We start from the raw sequence: 24,252 nt of genomic DNA on the forward strand, positions 1-24,252 counted from the left end.
AGTAGCAGTAGCGTAAAAAGAGGGGTTGGCGGGTGGTGGGACACAATGCAGATAGCCCGGTAAGCCAATGTGCGGGAGCACTGGTTGGTTGGGCCAATTGAGGTAGTATGTACATGAATGTATAGTTAAAGTGACTATGCATATATGATAAACAGAGAGTAGCAGCAGCGTAAAAGAGGGGTTGGAGGGGTGGGGCACACAATGGAAATAGTCCGGGTAACCATTTGATTACCTGTTCAGAAGTCTTATGGCTTGGGGGTAAAAACTGTTGAGAAGTCTTTTTGTTCTAGACTTGGCACTCCGGTACCGCTTGCTATGCGGTATTAGAGAGAACAGTCTATGACTGGGGTGGCTGGGATCTTTGACAATATTTAGGGCCTTCCTCTGACACCGCCTGGTGTAGAGGTCCTGGATGGCAGGCAGCTTAGACCCAGTGATGTACTGGGCCGTACGCACTACCCTCTGAAGTGCCTTGCGGTCGGAGGCCGAGCAATTGCCGTATCAGGCAGTGATATAACCGGTCAGGATGCTCTCAATGTTCGAGCTGTAGAACCTTTTGAGGATCTCAGGACCCATGCCAAATCTTTTTAGTTTCCTGAGGGGGAATAGGCTTTGTCGTGCCCTCTTCACGACTGTCTTGGTGTGTTTGGACCATTCTAGTTTGTTGTTGATGTGGACACCAAGGAACTTTAAGCTTTCAACCTGCTCCACTACAGCCCCGTCGATGAGAATGGGGGCCTGCTCGGTGCTCCTTTTCCTGTAGTCCACAATCATCTCCTTAGTCTTGGTTACGTTGAGGGAGAGGTTGTTATTCTGGCACCACCCGGCCAGGTCTCTGACCTCCTCCCTATAGGCTGTCTCGTCGCTGTCGGTAATCAGGCCTGTTGTGTCATCTGCAAACTTAATGATGGTGTTGGAGTTGTGCCTGGCCATGCAGTCGTGGGTGAACAGGGAGTACAGGAGGGGACTGAGCACACACCCCTGGGGAGCTCCAGTGTTGAGGATCAGCGTGGCAGATGTGTTGCTACCTACCCTCACCACCTAGGGGCGGCCCGTCAGGAAGTCCAGGATCCAGTTGCAGAGGGAGGAGTTTAGTCCCAGGTTCCTTAGCTTAGTGATGAGCTTCGAGGGTACTATGGTGTTGAATGCTGAGCTGTAGTCAATGAATAGCATTCTCACATAGGTGTTCCTTTTGTCCAGGTGGGAAAGGGCAGTGTGGAGGGCAATAGAGATTGCATCATCTGTGGATCTGTTTGGGCGGTATGCAAATTGGAGTGGGTCTAGGGTTTCTGGGATAATGGTGTTGATGTGAGCCATTACCAGCCTTTCAAAGCACTTCATGGCTATGGACATGAGTGGCAGGTCATTTAGGCAGGTTGCCTTAGTAAAATTGGGCACAGGGACTAAGGTGATCTGCTTGAAACATGTTGGTATTACAGACTCAATCAGGGACATGTTGAAATTGTCAGTGAAGACACCTGCCAGTTGGTCAGCACATGCCCGGAGCACACGTCCTGGTAATCCGTCTGGCCCCGCAGCCTTGTGTATGTTGACCTGTTTAAGGGTCTTACTCACGTCGGCTACGGAGAGCGTGATCACACAGTCATCCGGAACAGCTGATGCTCTCATATATGCCTTAGTGTTTCTTGCCTCGAAGCGAGCATAGAAGTGATTTAGCTCGTCTGTTAGGCTCGTGTCACTGGGCAGCTTGCGGCTGTGCTTCCCTTTGTAGTCTGTAATAGTTTGCAAGCCCTGCCACATCCGACAAGCGTCGGAGCTGGTGTAGTATGATTCAATCTTAGCCCTGTATTCACGTTTTGCCTGTTTGATGGTCGCAGGGCATAGCGGGATTTCTTGTAAGCTTCCGGGTTAGAGTCCCGCACCTTGAAAGCGGCAGCTCTACCCTTTAGCTCAGTGCGAATGTTGCCTGTAATCCATGGCTTCTGGTTGGGGTATGTACGTACATTCACTGTGGGGACAACATCTTCGATGCACTTATTGATAAAGCCAGTGACTGATGTGGTGTATTCCTCAATGTCATCGGAAGAATCCCGGAACATGTTCCAGTCTGTAATAGCAAAACAGTCCTGTAGTTTAGCATCTGCTTCATCTGACCACTTTTTTATAGACCGAGTCACTGGTGCTTCCTGCTTTAAATCAGGAGGATAGAGTTGTGGTCGGATTTACCAAATGGAGGGCGAGGGAGAGCTTTGTACGCGTCTCTGTGTGTGGAGTGCAGGTGATCTAGAATTTTTTTCCCTCTGGTTGCACATTTAACATGTTGATAGAGATTTGATAGAACTGATTTAAGTTTCCCTGCATTAAATTCTCCGGCCACTAGGAGCGCCATCTCTGGGTGAGTGGTTTCCTGTTTGCTTATTTCCTTATACAGCTGACTGAGTGCCGTCTTAGTGCCAGCATCTGTTTGTGGTGGTAAATAAACAGCCACGAAAAGTATAGCTGAGAACTCTCTAGGCAAGTAGTGTGGCCTGCAATTTATCACAATATACTCTACTTCAGGTGAGCAAAATCTAGAGACTTCCTTAGATTTCGTGCACCAGCTGTTGTTTACAAATATGCACAGACCGCCCCCCCCTCGTCTTACTGGAGTGTGCTGTTCTATCTTGCCGGTGAAGCGTATATCCCGCTAGCTGAATATCCATGTCATCATTCAGCCACGATTCCGTGAAACATAGGATATTAAAGTTTTTGAGGTCCCGTTGGTAGGATATTCGTGATCGTACCTCGCCTAATTTATTGTCCAATGATTGCACGTTGGCGAGTAATATTGAAGGTAACGGCAGCTTTCCCACTCGGCTTCTGCGGATCCTTACGAGGCACCCCGATCTGTGTCCTCTGTACCTGCATCTCTTTCTCTTGCGAATAACTGGGATGTCGGCCTTGCCGGGTGTTTGGAGAATATCATGTGAGTCTTGCTTGTTGCTGAAAAAATCTTTGTCTAATCCGAGGTGAGTGATCGCTGTCTTGATATCCAGAAGCTCTTGTCTGCCGTAAGATACGGTTGCAGAAACATTATGTACCAAATAAGTTACAAATAACGCGAAAAAAAACACATAATAGCACAATTGGTTGGGCGCCCATAAAACTGCTGCCATTTCTTCCGGCACCATTTTTGTGAGAGGATGGATGTTGTTCTAAGTAGAACAGGTTATTGCAATTACTCTGTCATATACACAAAATATATTTGAACTGATAAGACATTATTAAAAAAGTATATATTTTATTTGTCAGATAATATTTTAGACTCGGGTGACGTGAAACTATAATATCAATCAGATAGTTCATAAAACAATTTAGAAATGGAAAAAAAGGCACTTTGTTTCATGTGATGTAAAGCATTTATTAAAGTACAATTACAGTGCATTCAGAAAGTATTCAGACCCCTTGACTTTTTTCACATTTTGTTACATTACATCCTTGTTTTAAAATGTATTAAATTAAATACAAATCACAATACCCCATAATGACAAAGCGAAAACAGGTTTTTAGAAATACCTTATTTACATGCGTATTCAGACCCTTTGCTATGAGACTCGAAATTGAGCTCAGGTGCATCCTGTTTCATTGATCATCCTTGAGATGTTTCTACAACTTGATTGGAGTCCACTTGTGGTAAATTCAACTGATTGGACATGATTTGGAAAGGCACACACCTATCTATATAAGGTCCCACAGTTGACAATGCGTGTCACAGCAAAAACCAAGCCATGAGGTCAAAATAGGATTGTGTCGAAGCACCAAAAAATGTCTGCAGCATTGAAGGTCCCCAAGAACACAGTGGCCTCCATCATTCTTAAATAGAAGAAGTTTGGAACCACCAAACTGAGCAATCAGGGGAGAAGGGCCTTAGTCAGGGAGGTGACTAAGAACCCGATTGTCACTCAGAGCTCCAGAGTTCCTCTGTGGAGATGGGAGATCCTTCCAGAAGGACAACCATCTCTGCAGCACTCCACCAATCAGGCCTTTATGGTAGAGTGGCCAGACGGAAGCCACTCCTCAGTAAAAGGCACAAGACAGCCTACTTTGGCAAAAGGCACCTAAAGACTCAGACCATGAGAAACAAGATTCTCTGGTCTGACGAATCCAAGATTGAACTCTTTGGCCTGAATGCCAAGCATCATGTCTGGAGTAAACCTGGCACCATCCCTAAGGTGAAGCACGGTGGTGGCAGCATCATGCTGTGGGGATGTTTTTCAGTGGCAGGGACTAGGAGACTAGTCAGGATTGAGGGAAGGATGAACGGAGCAAAGTACAGCGAGATCCTTGATAAAAACCTGCTCCAATGCACTTAGGACCTCAGACTGGGGTGAAGGTTCACCTTCCAACAGGACAACGACCCTAAGCACACAGCCAAGACCACGCAGAAGTGGCTTCGGGACAAGTTTCTGAATGTCCTTGAGTGGCCCAGCCAGAACCAAGACTTGAACCCGATCGAACATCTCTGGAGAGACCTGAAAATAGCTGTGATAGCAACGCTCCCCATCCAACCTGACAGAGCTTGAGATGAACTGCAGAGAAGAATGGGAGAAACTCCCAAATACAGGTGCGCCAAGCTTGTAGCGCCATACTCAAGAAGCCTCAACGCTGCAATCACTGCCAAAAGCGCTTCAACAAAGTATTGAGTAAAGGGTCTAAATACTTACGTAAATATGATATCAGTTTTTATTTTTAACACATTTGCAAAAGTGTCTAAAAAACGTTTTTTGCTTTGTCATTATGGGGTATTGCGTGTAGTTACATGAGGGGGAAAAAACTATTTAATCCATTTTAGAATAAGTAACAAAATGTGGAAAAATTCAAGGGGTCTGAATAGTTTCCGAATGCACTGTAAGTACATTAGATATCTGTATAACATTCAGCACAGACAGTGGTGTTAGTTATGCCTTTTGTATTACTATTGCCACTACACTGTTAATATATCACAGATAGAAAATTCTAGTGCTGAGGACTGGGAGATAGTAACTGTAGGAGAGCAAAACAAACCTAACTCACACAAGTGGTGTGCACATCTCAGGTGGAAGGAGTCACAGCTATGGACATGATGATAGAGCGTCTTCTCTATAAGATCCTGGGGCTCATAGCCTGTCAGCTCAGCTACCCTGGGACATACACAATATTAAATACACACGCTCAGAATTACAGATACATATGCATACAGAAAGTACCCAATTTCTGCATCTTCCTCATTATTTCAGATGTGTATGACTACTCATGCATCTATGTAGTGTTTATGAAGATGTTATGAATGCTCAACAAAGCCGTTTGAAGTTGTTTAAAGTGGAACCTTAAGTATTTGGGACCACTAAGCTTCTCCAGTGTGTGAGTTGCGTTAAATGCTGTATTTACCTGGAGTCGAGGAAGATGAGCTTCATATCCAGGCTGGCTCTGAACATGAACATGTTGCTGTGTAGTTTGATTTCAGTGACAGCGCTAGGGGGTAGAGAGTGGCCCACCGCCACCAAGCCCACGTTCTGATAGCAGCCATCAAATGGAGACATGTCCAGGCTGTACTGACGGATCTTTAGGTACCCGCTGCAGTGGATCACCTAACAGAATTGTACACACAAATATGCATGAAGGCTTACAATATATAAGAATACACATATGGAAATATGTATTCAACCAGTTTAGAGGTATTGCAAGAGATTTCTGTTATTATGGACTGCATGGGAACGGAGAGTTTCTAGCAGGGCTAAAACTACAGTTTGATGGATTTTTCAAAAAACAACTGCAGTTTGCCAGAGAAGTTTAAAATATAGGCTTCAATTATAAAGACCATGTGCCAACTATCAACAATTCAGTCACACCATAAACACAAACTGGAATGACTGACTATATAATCTAACATCTTCGACATTGAGAAAGATGGCAGCAACATAGGCCTACCTTGTATCCACCACATGTCAGACCAGCATTTCTTTTCGCGAGGACGCATTTCATTCTCAAGAAGAACGAACGTTCCATTTCATATTCTTCAAAGACAGAGAGAAAACGCAATCAAAGACGACCATATAATGTAAATACCATGACACATGATTCAGTGCTCAGTCAGTCAGTCAACATAGCATACACAGGCTACCATACCTTGGACAAAGTGCGAGTGGCAGGGTTGGTGAGCTGTCAGCACGGCTGTCATTTCGTCGTGGTCAGCGGGGTGGATGTACTCGTAAATACTATTTCCGGTCAGCTCTACCTGTTAAAATACACGTTTAGTCATTGTTTTCAAGAAACGTAAAACATAGGACTATAGGCTATGTCTACTGTAGCACAAAGCACAAGGATCGATTTAAATCGAATGCAAAATAAAGCAATCAATTTAATCGAAATAAAGACGGATTGTGTAGCAGCCTACCTGTGATAAGCCCAAATGGACCGATGCTGTTTCAGATATGTACATTACTTTCCCGTCAGGAGCAACCACAAAAATGAACCCGTCCAACGTCTGAAAAATAAATGTAATGTATATATTAATTAGGTCCAATGTGGACAAAATGTGTGTAGATCTTTGCCTAGCTAGGCCTACATATTAGTGCTACTATACAGGTTATTAGATCATTTAATTTCTCAAATTGATAATCAATCAATCTGTTGTCAATACAAAATAAGGAAAATATCAGAGACACGTCTATGACAGCATCGTAGCATTGTGTTTTTTTTATCGGTTGACTGTATCAAAAAGGTTGTTACCAATTAGCATAATAATAATAATAATAACATTTTGTTCAATGTATCCAAATTCATTATCTAGAAATTATTAATTACCTTGAAATTATCAATAGAAACACACTAATAATGTCTGCATACTTATTAATATCATTATTATAGTCTAGAACTTCGACTATACTATAACTACTAGGCCATGGTACTTTTGCTGTGTTGCATTTAGTGTTGTTACGATCATGTAGGAAACGAACCCTTGTTAACTAGAGACTCCTGGAGGAGAGAAGAGAGGCGCAGCGCGTGACTATGAATGCGTTGAAGATATTTCCAGATTTATATCCACAAGAATGAGAGCAGCAGGAGGGAGATGTTGTGAGGAAGAAAATCACTCTCCCTTTAAAATATGGATAACTGCGACAACTGCTGCTCTCACGTGAGATAATGATGATAATAATAATGATAATAATACAATAAAAATGAAGTAATGTGTACAGAATTTACAATAATAAAAACACGTTTACCATTCGACATTTTTTTTTACATTTCTATTATGTTCCAAAGATAAAAATGGCGTTCATAATTCAAATAAGTCTGCACCTGTAGGATATGTGATCCCACCTGTAACAGATGTGATCCCAGCTCTCGCCCAACATTATCCAGAGTTCTGGTCCGACTCACGTGGCCCCAGGACTCTCCCAGACCTGCAACACACATGGGAAAATAAGTGAATATCAGTTTTGTATTTTAGAATAAATGTACATAAGTTACAATAAAAGCGACATAATAATACTCATCATCATAATAACCAAACATGACAATAATAATCTTACATAGGCCTAATATCTCTCTTTATAGAGAGGATGCCTTTGAGATGCATTATTCATTTTCGACGTAATTGTGTAAATGTAATAATATGGCTATCAGCGTTAAAATCAATGATTTTAGTGTGAATAATATTCATATTCACACTTGAAATAAATATAATGTTTGGGTCTATATTTAAAAACCTAATATTATTCGTTCAGTTGAGCACACCTGATTTCACAGCGATGACTGGACTGTAAACAGGTTGGCAAGACATTGAACGTGCAAATCTCCACAGCACACCCGAAGGAACCAACAAAGTTCGATAAAGCAAATAAGAGTTGCTGTCCCCGGTAAACCACCGCGCAATCCCGATTGCAATGCAAATTCCATACGAAATCAAACACGTGCCCGTGCAAAGATCACAACAACAAACAAAAACGTTTCGCATTTTAATATTAACTAAAAATGCACTTCACGTTTACACAACTGAAACAAACAAATTACTCCTTAACCACAACTCAAATATGCAGCCTCTTCACTACAGGAGCTGAACCATTCAGTGTCATATGGAAAAACATATATTATTCAATAGACAATGATTTAATCTAAATCTCTTAACCTTTAGCATTTCATATCATTCTGATGAATGACTACCACCGATAGACCTATAGGCCTACTGGCAATAATGTAACATGTGGAAGCTTGTTGGGGGGGGGGGGGGGGGGGGGAAACTATAATCATACTAGGGCCGTTTTTAGTGTGTCAATACGTCACGTTTTAAGCTAATTACAAGTAAGCAGGGCCATAGGTTGGTTTCCACTAGGTACCAAAGCCACAAAGTCAAAATTGTCTATATTGTAAAAATGTATGAAAAAAATACATTAGCTTTTTTGGTCTTAATTTAAGGTTAGGGTTAGGCATAAGGTTAGCAGTGTGGTTAAGATAATGGGTAGATTTAAAATCACATTTTGAAAAAATGTATAAATGTACAAATAGGCTGTGGTAACTAGTGACCACATAGGTAGGACTGTCTGTTCCTCTCCGCGCCATGGTAATCTGTGTGGGAGCTCGAGCTGGGGCCTTTAGGTTCTCGCACTTGACCTACCGCAGGGAATTAGGCTCTCTTCGACATCAACGCGCGCTTAAGATAATCACTAAATTGGGCATTACATTCAGAAATAGGATCTAAAGATACTCCTGCGACATGAAGTGGTCCAAACTGAACAAAAGTAGGCCTACATTTCAAACAAAAGAGGTGTTAGTGACGACTCAAAGATTAGTCTGGAGAGCCCTGTCCTGAAAGAGTGTTCAATTGCCCGCATGCATGGCTAGAAAATTGTATTCGTCTCCTATAAAATTGCAGTTGAAAAAGCTCCCAGTTTCTCTGAGCTCAATTTGTTATTTTGCTCACGTGCGCGTCCACAACAGATTTAGATCATTATTTACACGGGCCTCAGCTCTTAGAAGAAGCATACTATATTTTGTAGGTCTACACACACATATATCGTGTCCCATTAATTGTGGAGGTTTCAACAAGGTATAGGAATATAAAAAGTTTAAAAATCCTTCCAAGAAATGGGCTAGGCCTAATAATGTCCTATATTGGAATTATGATTTTAATATTGCCTTTTTGCGTCAGCAACGCCTGATAAGCCAGACACATGGTTTGCTGTTATGGTTATTTAATGTCAAAACATTTTGTAGAACCAAATAAAATGTGAGGTGGCCCAAATACGCATTGTATGTCTATTTGTCTTTTCGATTAATCTAACAGCGGCGGAAGACTTCAGAAAAACAAACGCATCAACACGTCTCTCCCGCTCTCCCGCTCTCTCTGATGTGACTTGTAATTCAACTCGGTGGGACAACATGGGGTGGAGCAAAGGTTATTGACCGCTCGCTGTCAATAACGGCCATAAAACCCTCTCACCTCTATACATGTTCATATAATATTTTACTGGCGAATACTCGGAACATTTTCTTTGCAATAAACCCTGTCACTTTCCGGGCCTAATTCGACGTCGTGTTTCAAGGCGATTCGCTTTGCACTCCTCGCAGCAGTGTGTGTTTGGACAGCCCTTTAAAACAGCAGAGGCTATTTAATGAGGAACGCACATGGCTCGCAATACGGATCGTAAAACGCATCCGTGACAGGACCCTCCTAAACTGAGTATACAGAAGATTCCCCCATACAGCCACTATCCCCTCCTCCCTGTGAGACTGTAGCTTCAATTATTCATCAGTTTATTTTACCATATGCTTGTCTTGGGAAACGACCGCATGCTTTGTTTCCTTATCAAGTGTGGAAACGGTGAGCTGTAGCCTATTAAAACGGTGATAAAAAACGAATTAAGCATAGTCCTGTCATAATTTCCTCATCATTCCATTCACCCAGACAAACTGTGACTGAAATGAGCTTCTGGTGAGAATAGGCTACTAACACTAGATAGACTATTTCTGGTTTACATTTTGTTCTACACTCCTCTTTTATCAATATTAAAGAGTAGGCGGGCCTATCTATAACGAGCTTAAGTTGATAATCTATGATAGCCTTTAGCCTACACTGTAACGGAAAACTGACATTTTAGGTATTATCAACAGTAAAAAATAAAAAACGTATCTTTGGAGCGCCAAAAACCTTTTAACCACTAGTGGGTGCATGGTAGGCCTATTGTTGTTTCTGGCTCATTAACATATTTTGAGGCGTGCCTTGTAAGAGGCTATATTTGTTGCACCCGTGAATTCTGTACCAATTTAACTTCAATGGTTATCATGGCTCATCGATTTAAAATGTATAGGGGACAGATTGGAGTGGCCAGATTTTGGGGATTTTCACTAGATGTAATCGAAACTAGGGTCCTTTGGAGAAAGGATTGTTGACATATATTTGACATTTGTATCTTAAAGCATGATTGAGAAATAATTAATTGAAGTTGGAATATTTCTGACATTTTCGTCTTAGCCAGGCCTCCTTTAAGACTCCATAATGTTTCATCTGTAGGTGCTACAAAGCAAAGATTGGTGTCATATGAAGCTTTACTGTTTGCTCTGTGATATCAGCTATATAATTTTTATAAAAATGTATGACAAATGTATTAATATTGAAAAATATAAACATGAACATTGAAAATATAGGCTACCATTTTGGATTTGGCTAATTTCTCTATATACTCTACAGCCTGTCAAAGTTCCAGACTGGGATCTCTGCTACTTTTAGAGTAATTTGTAAGTATTATCAATTAGGGAATGTGAAAATGGATTCAAAATGGTCGCCCTCTGCTGGTGATTTGCAGGATGTGCAATCAAATCAAATCAAGTTTATTTTATTTTATATAGCCCTTCGTACATCAGCTAATATCTCGAAGTGCTGTACAGAAACCCAGCCTAAAACCCCAAACAGCAAGCAATGCAGGTGTAGAAGCACGGTGGCTAGGAAAAACTCCCTAGAAAGGCCAGTGATGCAAGTAAAAGGAAGGCTGTGATTGGCTACATTGCCTACTTTGTCAATTTCTCTGTATAAAATGGTCCATAAATTTAAAACTAGCAGAGATCCCACTCTGGAACTTTGATATGCCTGTAGAGTAGGTAGATCTGTACTATGTTAAACCATAGGCCTATATTGAAAAAAAAATAACCAAATCAAATTTTTTAAATTGTTATAAATTAATGTAATAAAATTGTTATTGAAATCAAAATACTACTAATATCACAGAGCAAGTGACAAAGCTTCATATGAAACCAATTTCTGCTTTGTAGCACCTACAGATTAAACATTATAGAGTCTTAAAGGAGGCCTGGGTAAGTCGAAAATGTCACAAATATTCGGCATTCAAGTTTTTATGTCTCAATTATGCTTTAATATACAAATGTCAAATATATGTCAACAATTCTTCCTCTAAAGGACCCTTCTATGGATTCAATTTCGTGAAAATCCCCCAAATCATGGTCTTTTTTTGTTTTTAGTTCGTGAAGAATCCCCCAATTTGAAGTAGGTGTATAGTGTAAACCAGATATGCGGACCTTGGACAACTCAGTAAAACACTGATGAAGATAAAATTAACTGTAGACGAGATATGACACTTGTCACAATGTCAAAACAACCAATCGCGTGTGCTTATGGAATTTGTCAATTAGAATTTAGATAAAATATGTTCAGTAGGCCTATTACGTGCAGTGTTCCACTTCTTATACTGACTGCATTAACTTTACTGATATGATAATATCTACGGGTACGCCCAAGACGCCTGTGCATGCGATGAATCGTTGATCACCTGCAACGTCATACATAGGTTAGGCCTATAGGCCTAAAAACAACATTCGACACAGGGGGAATCGATTTTAAGCAAAATCCACAATCCATATACTCTCGTGCGTTTTTTTGTTTGTTGTGTGTGTGTGTCTTAACAGCCTGAGCTTGAGAAGTCATTCTTGAGAAGTCGCTTCTCTTCTTTGCCTCAGTGTTACAAGGCCCCCCCATATGTTCGTAAGGATCAGACCGCTAGTCGCTCGGGTGACGCTAATTGGCGCGGCTCTGTAGCGGTCACGCAGAACAGGGGCCCGTTGAGACCACGGGGAGAAGGTGGCAAATGACGGCTAATCGTCTTCCAGGGGCATCATGGTCGCCTGACTCTGAAAGGGGACTACACGTGTATAAATGTAAAAAGACACGCACAGTGTATTCTTCACAGACAAAGAGGTGTGTACAACGGTCGGTTATCCATGTATGCGCGCACACTAGTTATTTCACAGGACATTGTGTGCATAAAGTTGCCAGCTTTAGGCTACTTGGCATGAATCAAGTTTGTTTTGGAAAAACATGATGGTAGATTTTGATAGAATAAATTCCAATGAATTGTATTTTTAGTCCTAGTTAATAATATTGCCACAATTTCATGGCCATAATTCGAAAGGCCTACAAAAGTAATCTTAAGTCCGTATGGCATTTTGACTATCTCTCTGATTGCTTATATTTGACAATATATAACCAACTAAAATATAGAACTATTCCATATATCAGTAAAGGAAATAACATAAGTAAATAAAAGTATTCCCTTCACATGCAACAGTGCCGAGATTATTGAATGGAATTTAATTGGGCCTAACAAGTTATGGTATGCAACATATAGCTTAATTTAGATGCATGTAGGCCTACACATCTCCCATACGTAAACACAATAATTACTGTAGTCTTATTGATTCCCCAATGATTCGTGTAAATGAGGAGAAGTGGCAGCACAGGCGTTTTGCAGAATGAGCAGAATTAAAATGTTAATAACATGACATAATTCATCATTATAAGACATTATAATATAACACATTGCACATGTATATCAGTGTATAGATGAGGCAACAAAGTCATTTGATAATATGTGGCAACATTTGGAATTATGATTTGAATTATTAGCCTTGCATAAGAACATGAATATCTAGCACCAAAATAAAAACAAAAAGCATAACTGTAACACAAATATAATATTAAACACACCAATAACACTTATGATAACATCAATATAAACGTTGGTTGTTAAAATAGCCTAATAATAATCATCATAATATAACATAACGTTTAATATAATAATATCATAACCTTACCTTCAGGAAAAACAATTCTCATTTTCAAGTAACTTGTTGTGAGTCGAATAATTGAAGCTTTATCAAGCTGAGACGTGATGGCAGAAGGTAATGGCAATAGTTTGGCCAGCTCATAGAATTCACTATTTTCCTTTTCCCGTCGAGTCCGGGCAGCATTTTTCGATTTTTCTTTCATTTTCAAATAATTATATTTTCTTCGACCTTGGCGTGAATTCACCAAACAATAAAAGTCAGTCAATATACAGATCTCAATTCTAGATCATTTTACTGCTTTGACACCCATGCATTCTGTTTTACGCGCTGGCTCTTCCAATGCACGAACTGTATTTCTCGGGCGCGGATACCTTGTGTGGTGCGTCAAGATAACACTGTAGCTGCTCTGTTCTCCTTCCTGACTAAATCCAGAAATAAAATATGAACATTCCCATGTTACTTCCAGGATAGATTAAGATGGTGAAGAAGGATCTGAGTATCCTGTTTATTATGAGGAGTAATCGGCCATAGCTCCAGATTCATTGTACATGACGTCCACTTGGGCCCAACATCTCTGTGAGGAGTTCAGGTCCTTCACACCGTTGCCGAAGACATCATGTCCCCCTGAAAAAAATAATAATATGCGAGAATACATTATTACTTTGAACCTAATATTGTTCAAATAGACATAGGCCTACTGATGTAAAATTGTCATTTGCACACGTTCAATTGCACCAGATAGGCCTTGTAAAATGTGAACATCACACTTGTGGTGACCATTGATTGCAATGCGCATTACGCACCAATTAGGTAGGCTTACTAAACTTTAGTAATTAGCCTAGAGACAGTGTCAATACGCACAATCTCATTTTAGTGGTCCTAATGACTGCATCTTCGTTTCAAGGCAGTGTCAGATACAGTATTGGAAACATGCTAGATTATCAACCTACCTCGGAGCACGGATTACAACCAAACCCAACTTTTTTTCCAGAAATCTGCAGCAATGTTACCTCTTCTCACTTCTGTTCTCATGTCCTAGTTTCCCCGAACATCCTCAGTAAAACTTCAACTACGACAGCAGAGGAACACTATACTTCCCTCATCTCTGCTTGAGGGATGCGAGTGTATCAAAAATAATTTACAACCCCTCTGTTTTTAACTCTATCTCCCTATTTCTCCCGTAGAATCTGAGAACAGCCCACCCCCGCGTTTCTACCAGCCAGCCTGTCCCTCATTGGGCAGTAAGTAGTCTGTTCCATTTCCCTATTGGGCATTATTATTATTATTAACGTGTCAGTGCTCGATGTGAATCCGGGATTTTCTCGTATAGATCCTCACCTCTAGCCTTGTTGAAATCATCCTGGGGACACTATAGAGAGCCATACGGCTCATGTTATTCGTTTATTAGGTAGGCTTATACGTTGATATATATCTATTTTTATAGCGATACGTTGTTTTAGATACTTGTTTTAATGCTGTGTGACCCAAGTTTAGCATATAGGGCTAGTCGTTTAACGTTATCTTCTGATTCTCCAGATAAAAAATAAAGCTTTCATATTTGATAGTCCTGATAAGGAAATATAGGCTACGTTTAGGGCTATGGAGGAATGAAATAGTAGGTTAATAACCAAAAAGTATAAACACGGTTATGGTAAAATTTCAAAATGTCAAGTGGTTCAAAAATGTAGGTATGCAAAATGTTTTTCAAATGTAATATCTCGGGGATAGCAGGTTAGATGACCATGCACTATAGATGGACTTCAATTCCATAACATAACCTGATGTATGTTGATAGACCAGTGTCACAATGCATTTAGTCCGCGGAGTTTATTCAATTGCCTGATGCAGTTGATAAACTGCCAAACGAGATGGCAGATATGGAAACGCTAGAGGTCTAGCGCATATAGGGTACATTTTACGCAATACAGATTAATCATGTACGTTAGTGATATTGAATAAAATTGCAAAAGTTGCAATATTGAAGTGATTCTTTGTTGGAAATATAGGCCTATAAAACGGGAAAAGATAGGCCTAGATTATATATCAACGGGAAATTTTTCACGCCATTTCGATACCTAGTGATTTTCGTATGATGTTAGGTGAGTATTTTCGCTTACCCCTAACCCTAACCATTTTCCTAACCTCAGTCTCCTTACCTGCTACGAAAAAGTATCTTCAGTATCAAAGTGGCGTGAAAAGAGTGTTTCCCATATGTCAACCTTTCCGTTTTATTTCCGATAAAACAGACAATTGCACAAAATAAAATAGCTTATGACTAACGGCAAAATATATAATTATAGCCCCAGCAGTTAATATACAGAATAAGAATTAGTTAATGCATTGTAACCCAGGGTTAAACAACTAAGCCTATGCGAAATCAATTTGGAACGTAATAGACCGTTTTTTCTCTCTGATGTGGACACCATATTGGGATAAGTCCACGGAAAGACAAGTGTGCCCTTGCCCATGCACTCTCTCCCACCCTATCCACACTCTTCTAGTATTTCTCTCATCATGTCTTGTGTTCGTATTTCTTTCACTTCGACACGGCCCCCCGGATGATAGGATATCGCCTGCGGCGCGCGAGGAAGAAAAAGAACCCAGGATGCGGTGCATGCAAGGGAATAGTTGACGCCAGTTTAACCTTAAAAAAAATACTAATTAGACTGCAAATATCTGTGGAAAAGAGAACAATAGAAAATACTTGAGCTTATTAAGTCCCCAGGATGGACTCAACATGATGCCACACAGTAAAACATCTACCTAGGCTACCTCCACTGGGTAGGCATTATTAGCCTAACATGACGAAATTCACAGCAACATGTCGCCCGTCATTGATGGTCTTAATCGACAGTAAGGTGGCATGCCTCAAGTTAGACAATCTAACGACGTTTCGTCTAAATGGCTACACACAGAGATAGCCTACATTTCACTGTGAAAATAACAGAAAAGATCATCCTTAAAGAGTCAAAGCAGGGGTTCTACTAAGATAACATGACTCTGACTAACATAACACGTTTTAAGATGGTCAAACCAATGATCATTTAGCTTTGGTTTGGAATTTTAAGACCCCTTTAGGTAGGCTAATAAAAAAGAGTATTTACTTACTTGATGAAACATTGAATTTGGCCTTACTGCTATTAGCTTAGAGAAAATAATTGAATAACAGATTCATACATGAAAAAAACGATTATCAAAAATTAATCAAAATCATGTTAATTTTAAAGTGTCTGTCCTATATATGATTGATTAAAGATCAGGAAATATGTTTTTTTTTAACCCATATATATATATATATATATATATATATAAACATTTTGGGCACTAAACTATTTCGATCAATTTGGTACTGGGCTACCTTCAGATGAGTCTTGTGAGGCTTGTAGGTGTCCAATAGCAAAATATGTAAGTGTTCATGATAGCCTCACCTTTCTATAGAGGGGTCATATTAGTGTGTAGCCCAAACTGATAATAGATGAAAGTTGGCAGATCAGTGGTAAGACTTCAGATGAGTTCCATGAAGTGACACTTGTGGGGGATAGTAGAGAAAAACGGAGAACAAATTAATTTGTAGACCAAACCGTTCGGATGATAGAGATGTCTCATGATCTGACAAACACAGCTGTAGCTCGACCACCTTCCACCACAGATGCGGAAGGCCGCCATTGGCAGATGCAGTAGATTGAGACGCAGCCCATGCAAAAATATCAGATATAAACAGATATCTCTAGCTAGCTTAAACAGAAGGATTTTGATGGGGATTTTTTCATTATGCTAATTAATTAGATTAGACTCCATAGTTTTTAACTCGAAAATGTGGATGATCACATTAGGCACTGCTAGGCTAATATCCATAACTAACCTTAATGCAGTAGGCTACACTACCAAACAACATACACCTATAATAAAATACAGGTCTAGCACTGAGGCCTGCACAGCCCACTATTTAGCTATATGGCCTACTCAGATGAAAATCATCAAATTACATTGGAGTCCCTGTCACACTTTGGCTATAAAGTAACAATTATATTCATATTTAATTAAGCTCAAATATGGGATACCCTACAAATAGACTGAAAAAAAGTAGCTTATGCTATTTTTTTGCAGAGACATAGCAATGCATTCATTCCCTATGGTTTAATTCCCATACAATAGGCCTATTAGCATTCTGCAATTCTGGATCCAATAGTGAAGAGGTGGAAATATGGCGATCATGTGGTGAACCTGACCGCTACGGGAGAGGAGTCCAGCGCAGGGGTGTAGGTACAGATCTAAATCATGCTCACCACAAACACTACCAAATACTTGAAACTGTTTGACATGTTTATTTGACCCATGTCTGACTGACGGAGAGTTGTTCTTTAGGACCATACGGGTTCCATATTCAGATGAAACCATAGCAGAGGAAAATGGCCCCAGTGACAGACTGTATACTATAGAAATGACATGGTGGTGCAACCAGACAGTGTCAGTAGAGAAAGTATTTGCACATGCAGTGTAGTTTGAGATGAAATGGTGTGCTTTTTATATAAGGAGGTTTATTGGTAATTATTTGCATGATATGTCTTGGCATTGATAGTAAGTGTAATATATATAACATAACAATATATAGGTCACTATCTCAAAGTTGAAAAACCCCCAAATTATTTCAAGACTTTTCAAACCAAGCAAAAGTTTTTTTCAAAAGTCATTATATTCAATCAACAGAGAAGTTACATCTGCTTCAATTGATTGGACAATCCAAAAATCAGAACAAAGACGCAGATGGATTATGTCTCATAAGTTTGGTTCTAAAATATAGTCGTCAGCTCTCCCAAGAAAATAAACAGTTACAACATACTAATCAATGAAACAATTTGAGACATCTTTACACATTTACCTCTATGTATTTCGGTTATGTTCTTCTGTTCCTTGTATGACTGTCTACGGCAGTTTGATCAGCTTCTATAGATGAATCTTACACAAAGAAAGAGGAGGAGGAAGAAGGAAAGGAGGAGGCTATTCTGTGCTATACACTAAGGATTGTGGGGGTGGGGGGCAGTACTGTAGCCCCACAGCGCTACAGGGAAGCGTGTTTCACACATCCGCACAGAATTCCAGTTCCACCCCGCCAGCCTAAATAAACTAAACTCTCCGGGAGCAGCTTTTCCCTGTTGGACACAGTGATGCCACGTTTTTCCTGCAGTTAACCACCACGCTTTCTGCTGCTCTCTCTTACTACTGTTATTCTTCATCTCAACAACGTCTCAATAAAATATGTCACCCCTCCCCCACTCCCCAGTCCCTAAATCAACTGAGTAAAACAAGCCACCCTTTATCAGGTTTTATTTTCCTCACCACCTGTTCAAAAGTTGGTGGATTTGGGGAGTTTTAGATAGTAGGCCAATGCTTGGAAATATAATTTACACAATATGACTGGGGAATGATATGATATACTGCAACAAAATAGGTATTCATTGTATTACACAATGTTGATGAGGTAACTTGACAGCCCCGTCTTTCATGAGTATTTCTATTGACTGACCGATCATTGTACAGGGTCCTATTAGGCCAAACAGTTTCTCATAGCCCATGAACCAGACTCTCCCTAGTTCCTTAACCCTGTATCCTCATTCCCTCCCTTTATATTACCAGACAGGCATGGGACCCTTTAAGGCACATGTGTCAAACTCATTCCACAGAAGGCAGAGTGGCTGAGGGTTTTTGGCTCATCCCTTGTCCTTGATTGATAAGTTAAGGCCACTAATTAGTAAGGAACTCCCTTCACCTGGTTGTCAAGGTCTTAATTGAAAGGAAAAACCAAAAACCCGCACACACTAGGCCCTCCATGGAATGTGCTTGACATCCCTGCTTTAAGGCTAACCTCCAGTCACACAATCACAACCATCACATCATCAGTGTAAACATATCGAACATTGGCCTCTAAAGACGCTCATGGCCATTGTCTTTTGTAATTTTTATATGCTCATTTCGGTCATTGTCATCATGTCACTCATGATGACGTCATCATGTTGACGTATCACTTGACGGACATGCCTCCCATGGCCTCAGTGACTTCACTGTTGACCTGGGCAGCGATGCAGGCAGGGGTCACATTGAGGTGGAGGTCATACTGCTGGTCCAGACCCAGGTAACAGTCACTCATCAAGTATAGCGTGTAGATACACCTGGACGGAGAGGAGGGGGTTAAGGGGAAGTAAGAGTTTGTGGTGGGATAAATATCAATGAATCAAACTTGATTATAAAGCCCTTTCACACCGGCAGCTGTCCCAAAACGCCTAAAGTAACTGGGCTTAGACACCAAAGAAAAAATGTGTTGAATTTTTTCCAATTCTTTTTAACATTCCTGTACGTACTTTCCGGTCTTCTCGGGGGTGTAGAAGGCCAGGGAAACGGTGCTGCGGTGTCGGCAGTATCCGATGCGTTTGACGGCCAGTAGCTCTCTGCGCTCCACCTCTCCTAGAACCAGAAACCAGCCCTCATCCTTATTCTTGGGGAACCTGGGGGCCTGGGCCTTACTGTCCTGCTTCCTCTGGAAGACATGATGACAAATCAACTCATCAGCAGTCAATTAACATCAATAATGTGTGTGTGAGCTCCTTTATAAATATGTGAACGTACCCTCTGCTGGCTGGTGTTGATGCGCCGCAGTGAGACTTGCAGGACGTACTCCTGGTCAGCATGGACGTCCAGCCAGCTTCTGTCATCCCTGAGCTTCCCCCCGGCCGCAGGGAGGGGGCGCTCTGTCTGCTCCCCACACCCCTCCCACCAACCCTTCACACTCAGATGCACCTCCACCACCGGCAGATGGCTGAGGAACGACCAGGCCTGGAGGAGAGGAGGGGAGAGGTAGGAGGGATAGTAAGAGAGAAACAGAGGGGTGCAGAGAAATGAGAGAGGGAGAGACAAGAAAATGTGTCAGACCGGAGTGCAGAGAGAGAGAAAAGAGGGAGAGAAACAAAGAGCCAGAGGTGAAGAGAGAGAGAGTCAGACTTAAGTGAGAGTTTAATCTTGTTTAAGATGGACATATCTATCTGGTAAGACTACAGCGTTTGATGAAAGCTTGATTCATTCAAACACACATAATTCCTATGGTCTTAGGTGCCTCTTAAAGCTTTGTCATGGTGACTTTAACATCTCTGACTCAAATGGAGAACACAAATCCAAAAGGGGATAGAGAGCAAGAGAGGTAGAGGGAAGGTAGAGACAGAGAGCGTATGGATGATAGGTGTATGAATGTGCGTGTCTGAGTATGTATGTGTGTGTGTGTGTGTGTTTGTGTGAGAGTGTGTGTGTTTTCCTCCTGAAGACCCTGTCAGTGTCAGGGAGGGACTGGGATGGGAGAAGGAGAAAAGCCTCTCAGATTCACCCAACAAAAGCTATTTATGTAAGGATTACTGTCCCCTGGCGAATCAGACTGGGACGTTGCCACGCATCTAGTTATTTAATTAGCCAGGCCGCGATGCCATGGGGGGGGGGACGTTGAGGGGCTGGGAGGAGGGGGAGCGGGGACACTGATTGGGCAAGGCCGCCGGGCTTGCAGTGGCGCCTGGACGCTCTCATTACAGCTGCAATTAGCACTTAGATTGGTGCTGTAAACCCTCGCATTGGACCGTAATAGGAGATCCTGGAGGTACCTTGGACCACCGCGACAGACTGATGCTTCTCACTCTGTGTGTTTGTGTGTCTGTGTGTGGGCTGACGGTGGTAGAGTGTGTGTATATGTGGTTTGGTAGTGCTCTGGTAGTGTATTTGAGACCGTTACATGAATAGAGAGATGAGGCTGACACCTTGGAAGTATTTCACGTTATTTTATTGTGGTGGAGGACAATGGAGACTGGAGGGTTCATGGTGAAGCGTATGTACCCCTAGAAAGCCTCTGTTTCTATAGGAAAGTGACACTTTACACATCCAGTATCTGGATGTGTTCTATAACGGTGAGGTGAAGGAACGCAGAATGTTAGAAGGTTGTTACCTGGGAGATCTGATGGGGCTGAAGCTCCTCCCCCACGATGGCAGCGAAGGTGTTCTCCCGCCCATCGCAGGTGGCAATCAGCTCAGGGAGCCCTTCTATTGGTCCGTGGAAGCCCCTGGCCCCGCCCTTCCCTCCCTTGGAGCTCCACCTGCTGCGGGGAACAACAGGGGGCAGATCTAGTCATGTGATTTTAAATCCTAACCACACTTCCTGTTGTGTCGTCGCCACTGGAACCTCTGTCCTCTCTCATCCCTCTATCCCTTTCTCCTTACCATATTTATTGAGTTTGCACAAAATGATTCTTCACTGTAGGACACAGTCTCTCAAATCCACATGGTGTGTATGTAAAAATAATTAAGATTGCTTTGGACACTCACTCTTGAATTTCCTCTCTGTGTGTGTGTTAGTGTGTGTGTGTGTGTGTGTGTGCGCGCGCGCAGAATGTAACTGATGCTGCCTGATGATAAGAATGTTTGCAGAGTTTGATAGTGTCGGTGGATTGTAAAATGGTCCATGCCATAGAGTGTTAATTAAGAGTCCTAGCACCATGCTCATCCTGTGTGTGTGTGTGTGTTGGTCAGTAGAGTCATGTTGTCTACCTGAACAGGTAGAGGTGTTGCTGCTCTATGGTAGGTAGGGTCAGTATAGAGGAGTCATTGAGCCACCTGCCCTGAACGATCATCTGCACCAGGTTACAGATGCTGAGAGCAGTCACCAGCCAGCCCTCGTTGGCTGCTACGTCCAGCATGGCCTGTAGACAGACAGGAAATACTTTAGTTGAAAAATGCGTGCATTTATATGACTATATAAAATCCCCCACTGACATCAGTGTGAGATTTACTCACAATGAGTTACGTTACGATTGAGCCACTTTTGCACACTCAAATTCAATATGTCTTTACACATTCATGCACATATGCTGAACAGCTACACAATAAATACACCCCTCAATTTCTCTAACACACTCCTCCCCCCTCCTTTGCAGGTTGATATTTATTGGGATGAGTCTTGTCCTGGCGGCAGAACTGGGGCAAGCTGAAAAGTAAAAATTGGCTATATTGCTTGTTGGTGTTCATTTAAGGTTAGGGTTAGGCATCAGGGTTAGCAGTGTTAAGGTTAGGGTTAAGTTTAAAATCATATTTTATGACTTTGTGGCTGTGCCAGCTAGTGACCACTCCGCAGATATCCCTCCAGAACAAGACGAAAAACACTACCTGCTCCCTCCCTCCCTCGTAAGGTTAGAGTTTGCCAAGCTCCGCTGCATTCTAACAAACTTAATTCATCAGAAAGTAATTCCCCGGCAGTAACTATGACTAAAGAGGACCTTGAGTGCACAGGCGAAGCCCCGGCAGAGTTAATCAAAATGCTAATGCAGTACAAATTAAAGTAGTACTGATTAACATTTCACAGAAGCTGAAGAAGCAAATGGATGGTGACAGAACTACGGCTGATGTCACTGGAGTCCCCGTTAGCTGGGCCATATTCATTAGGCATCAAAACGGACTGAAACTTCAGTCCAAAAAGCGACGCTTGATTTCATTTTCCGTTGCAAAACGTTTGGCTCTAATGAATATGATACCCTCGCCACATGAGGAAAAAGGCTCTGTTAGCCTGTGGACGAGCAATGGACAATCACTACCAGACACACACAGTCAGCGCTTTGCAGATCATCCCCCCCACACATACAAAGGCAGCAACAATGGGTTACAGAACCAGATCCTACAGGCAGACATGGACCAAATCTCTCCCAGGCATGGCCAATCACCAGCAGACCTGGGATCTGGTGGCCAGGGCACTTGGTGGGCAGGCCTGGTTGTTAGGAGCAATCCCTGATAAGGCTCTTTTTACGAGGAGCTACAACTTATCTGCACACCTCAACAGCCTCCTGAGTGACAAGGCCTCCTGCCGGTCAGGATCCACATTATGTGTGTGTGTATTCTAAGATTGTGTGTGTGTGTGTATTGTGTGTGTACTGGAACTATCAGCAGTAAGTGTGTGTGTGGTGGTTAGGTTAGTGGCAGACAGTGCAGTCTGTCTTGTTAAAGCCGTGCTGTCCCTGTGAGGTCCTGTGATCAAACATGACTGTCTTCCTCATCACACTCAACACTTTCATGCTAGGAAGCCAGAGACCCAAAATAGATACAGTATTTGCCTTTGTCTTTTAAAAAGGCATAATTTATCAACAACAGCAAAAACATATCCTGATCCATTATCACACTGAAATGGAAATAGTTTGAACACAAGACACCTCCATGACACCTCCATGACATGTCTATGCCCAGGTCTCTAAAGTGCAACCATTTGGTGGCACATGCTGCTGGATATTTTGCTGTGCGATCTGACATTTTATTTTGGGAGCACCAGTGCAACCATAAAAAAATTAAAAAATTAATCGTCCAGATAATGGCTGTAATGACATGCTTCACTGTGCAGTTGTTTCTGAGTGCCCTAGCGTAGATTCCTTCAATCCAAAACCTATTTGTTTAATCCAAAGTAAAGAATATTGAATTTTGAAGTATGCATCAGTGATTTGTATTTTTCCTTCAACTTTCTGAAGACGTAACTTCGTGTAGCCAGTTAGCGACGCCGAAACAGTCATTTCTAAAGGCTTTCCATACAACTTTCCAAATTAAATGTTAACTGCAAAGTAGACTTACCTGAAAAAATGATATATCTTGATGATTTGTACCATTCGAGTGGTCGTTTATTTGGCAAACTATTACACACACAGTACAGAAACCCCACCAGCCAAACACTTTGTCATTTAAATGACAAGTTTTTGTATCAACATTTTAGCTTTTGACAATAAACAAGTGTCTTACAGGGTTAAATATTAGTTATATACCACAACATGTGCCTCAAAAGTAGCTAGAATTCATATAGGCCCAATATACTATATCTAAATCAATAAAAAAAAATATATATTTTGGTGCTTCAAGATTTTATGTTGTGCTCCTAACTTTTTTTAAAAGTTGGGAGCACCAGTGCTACCAATAAAAAAACATTAATTTAGAGCCCTGTCTATATCTTCTCTATGTCATCCCTATGTCACCTCTACTGCACTCTGTCCTGATCATGCTACAAAGTGGCAGAAACTGCCTCTCTGTGTCTTTAGACAAGCCTTCCATTTCCCATATTGAATGAACAGGGAAGAGCTTTCTTCCACCCAGAACATCTGAGTACTGGTGCTCTGACTGACTGACACGTGGAAATGTGCTCAGGGT

The 24,252-nt window shown here is 41.5% G+C and overlaps 2 protein-coding genes across 2 annotated transcripts in view; both read right to left on the minus strand.

Annotated features, from left to right (window-relative positions):
- The window catches only part of LOC120047685 (single-minded homolog 1-A-like), a 38,856-nt gene extending 25,601 nt beyond the window's left edge, over positions 1-13,255 (minus strand). The window contains exons 1-7 of the mRNA XM_038993235.1: positions 13,081-13,255; positions 7,300-7,382; positions 6,374-6,463; positions 6,106-6,214; positions 5,908-5,993; positions 5,368-5,567; positions 5,014-5,120 (exon numbers count right to left, since the gene is read on the minus strand). Coding sequence (XP_038849163.1) covers positions 5,014-5,120; positions 5,368-5,567; positions 5,908-5,993; positions 6,106-6,214; positions 6,374-6,463; positions 7,300-7,382; positions 13,081-13,255 — 850 coding nt within the window. The remainder of the gene's footprint in view (positions 1-5,013; positions 5,121-5,367; positions 5,568-5,907; positions 5,994-6,105; positions 6,215-6,373; positions 6,464-7,299; positions 7,383-13,080) is intronic.
- Positions 13,256-17,363: 4,108 nt separating this feature from the next.
- Positions 17,364-24,252, minus strand: part of LOC120048528 (activating signal cointegrator 1 complex subunit 3) — a 148,363-nt gene continuing 141,474 nt past the window's right edge. Inside the window, exons 39-43 of the mRNA XM_038994591.1 lie at positions 21,628-21,779; positions 21,029-21,179; positions 19,675-19,881; positions 19,410-19,585; positions 17,364-19,220 (exon numbers count right to left, since the gene is read on the minus strand). Of these exons, the coding sequence (XP_038850519.1) occupies positions 19,073-19,220; positions 19,410-19,585; positions 19,675-19,881; positions 21,029-21,179; positions 21,628-21,779 (834 nt within the window). The 3' untranslated portion in view covers positions 17,364-19,072. The remainder of the gene's footprint in view (positions 19,221-19,409; positions 19,586-19,674; positions 19,882-21,028; positions 21,180-21,627; positions 21,780-24,252) is intronic.

The sequence above is a fragment of the Salvelinus namaycush genome, chromosome 5 (genome assembly GCF_016432855.1).
Source record: "Salvelinus namaycush isolate Seneca chromosome 5, SaNama_1.0, whole genome shotgun sequence".
In the NCBI taxonomy this organism is placed as follows: Eukaryota; Metazoa; Chordata; class Actinopteri; order Salmoniformes; family Salmonidae; genus Salvelinus; species Salvelinus namaycush.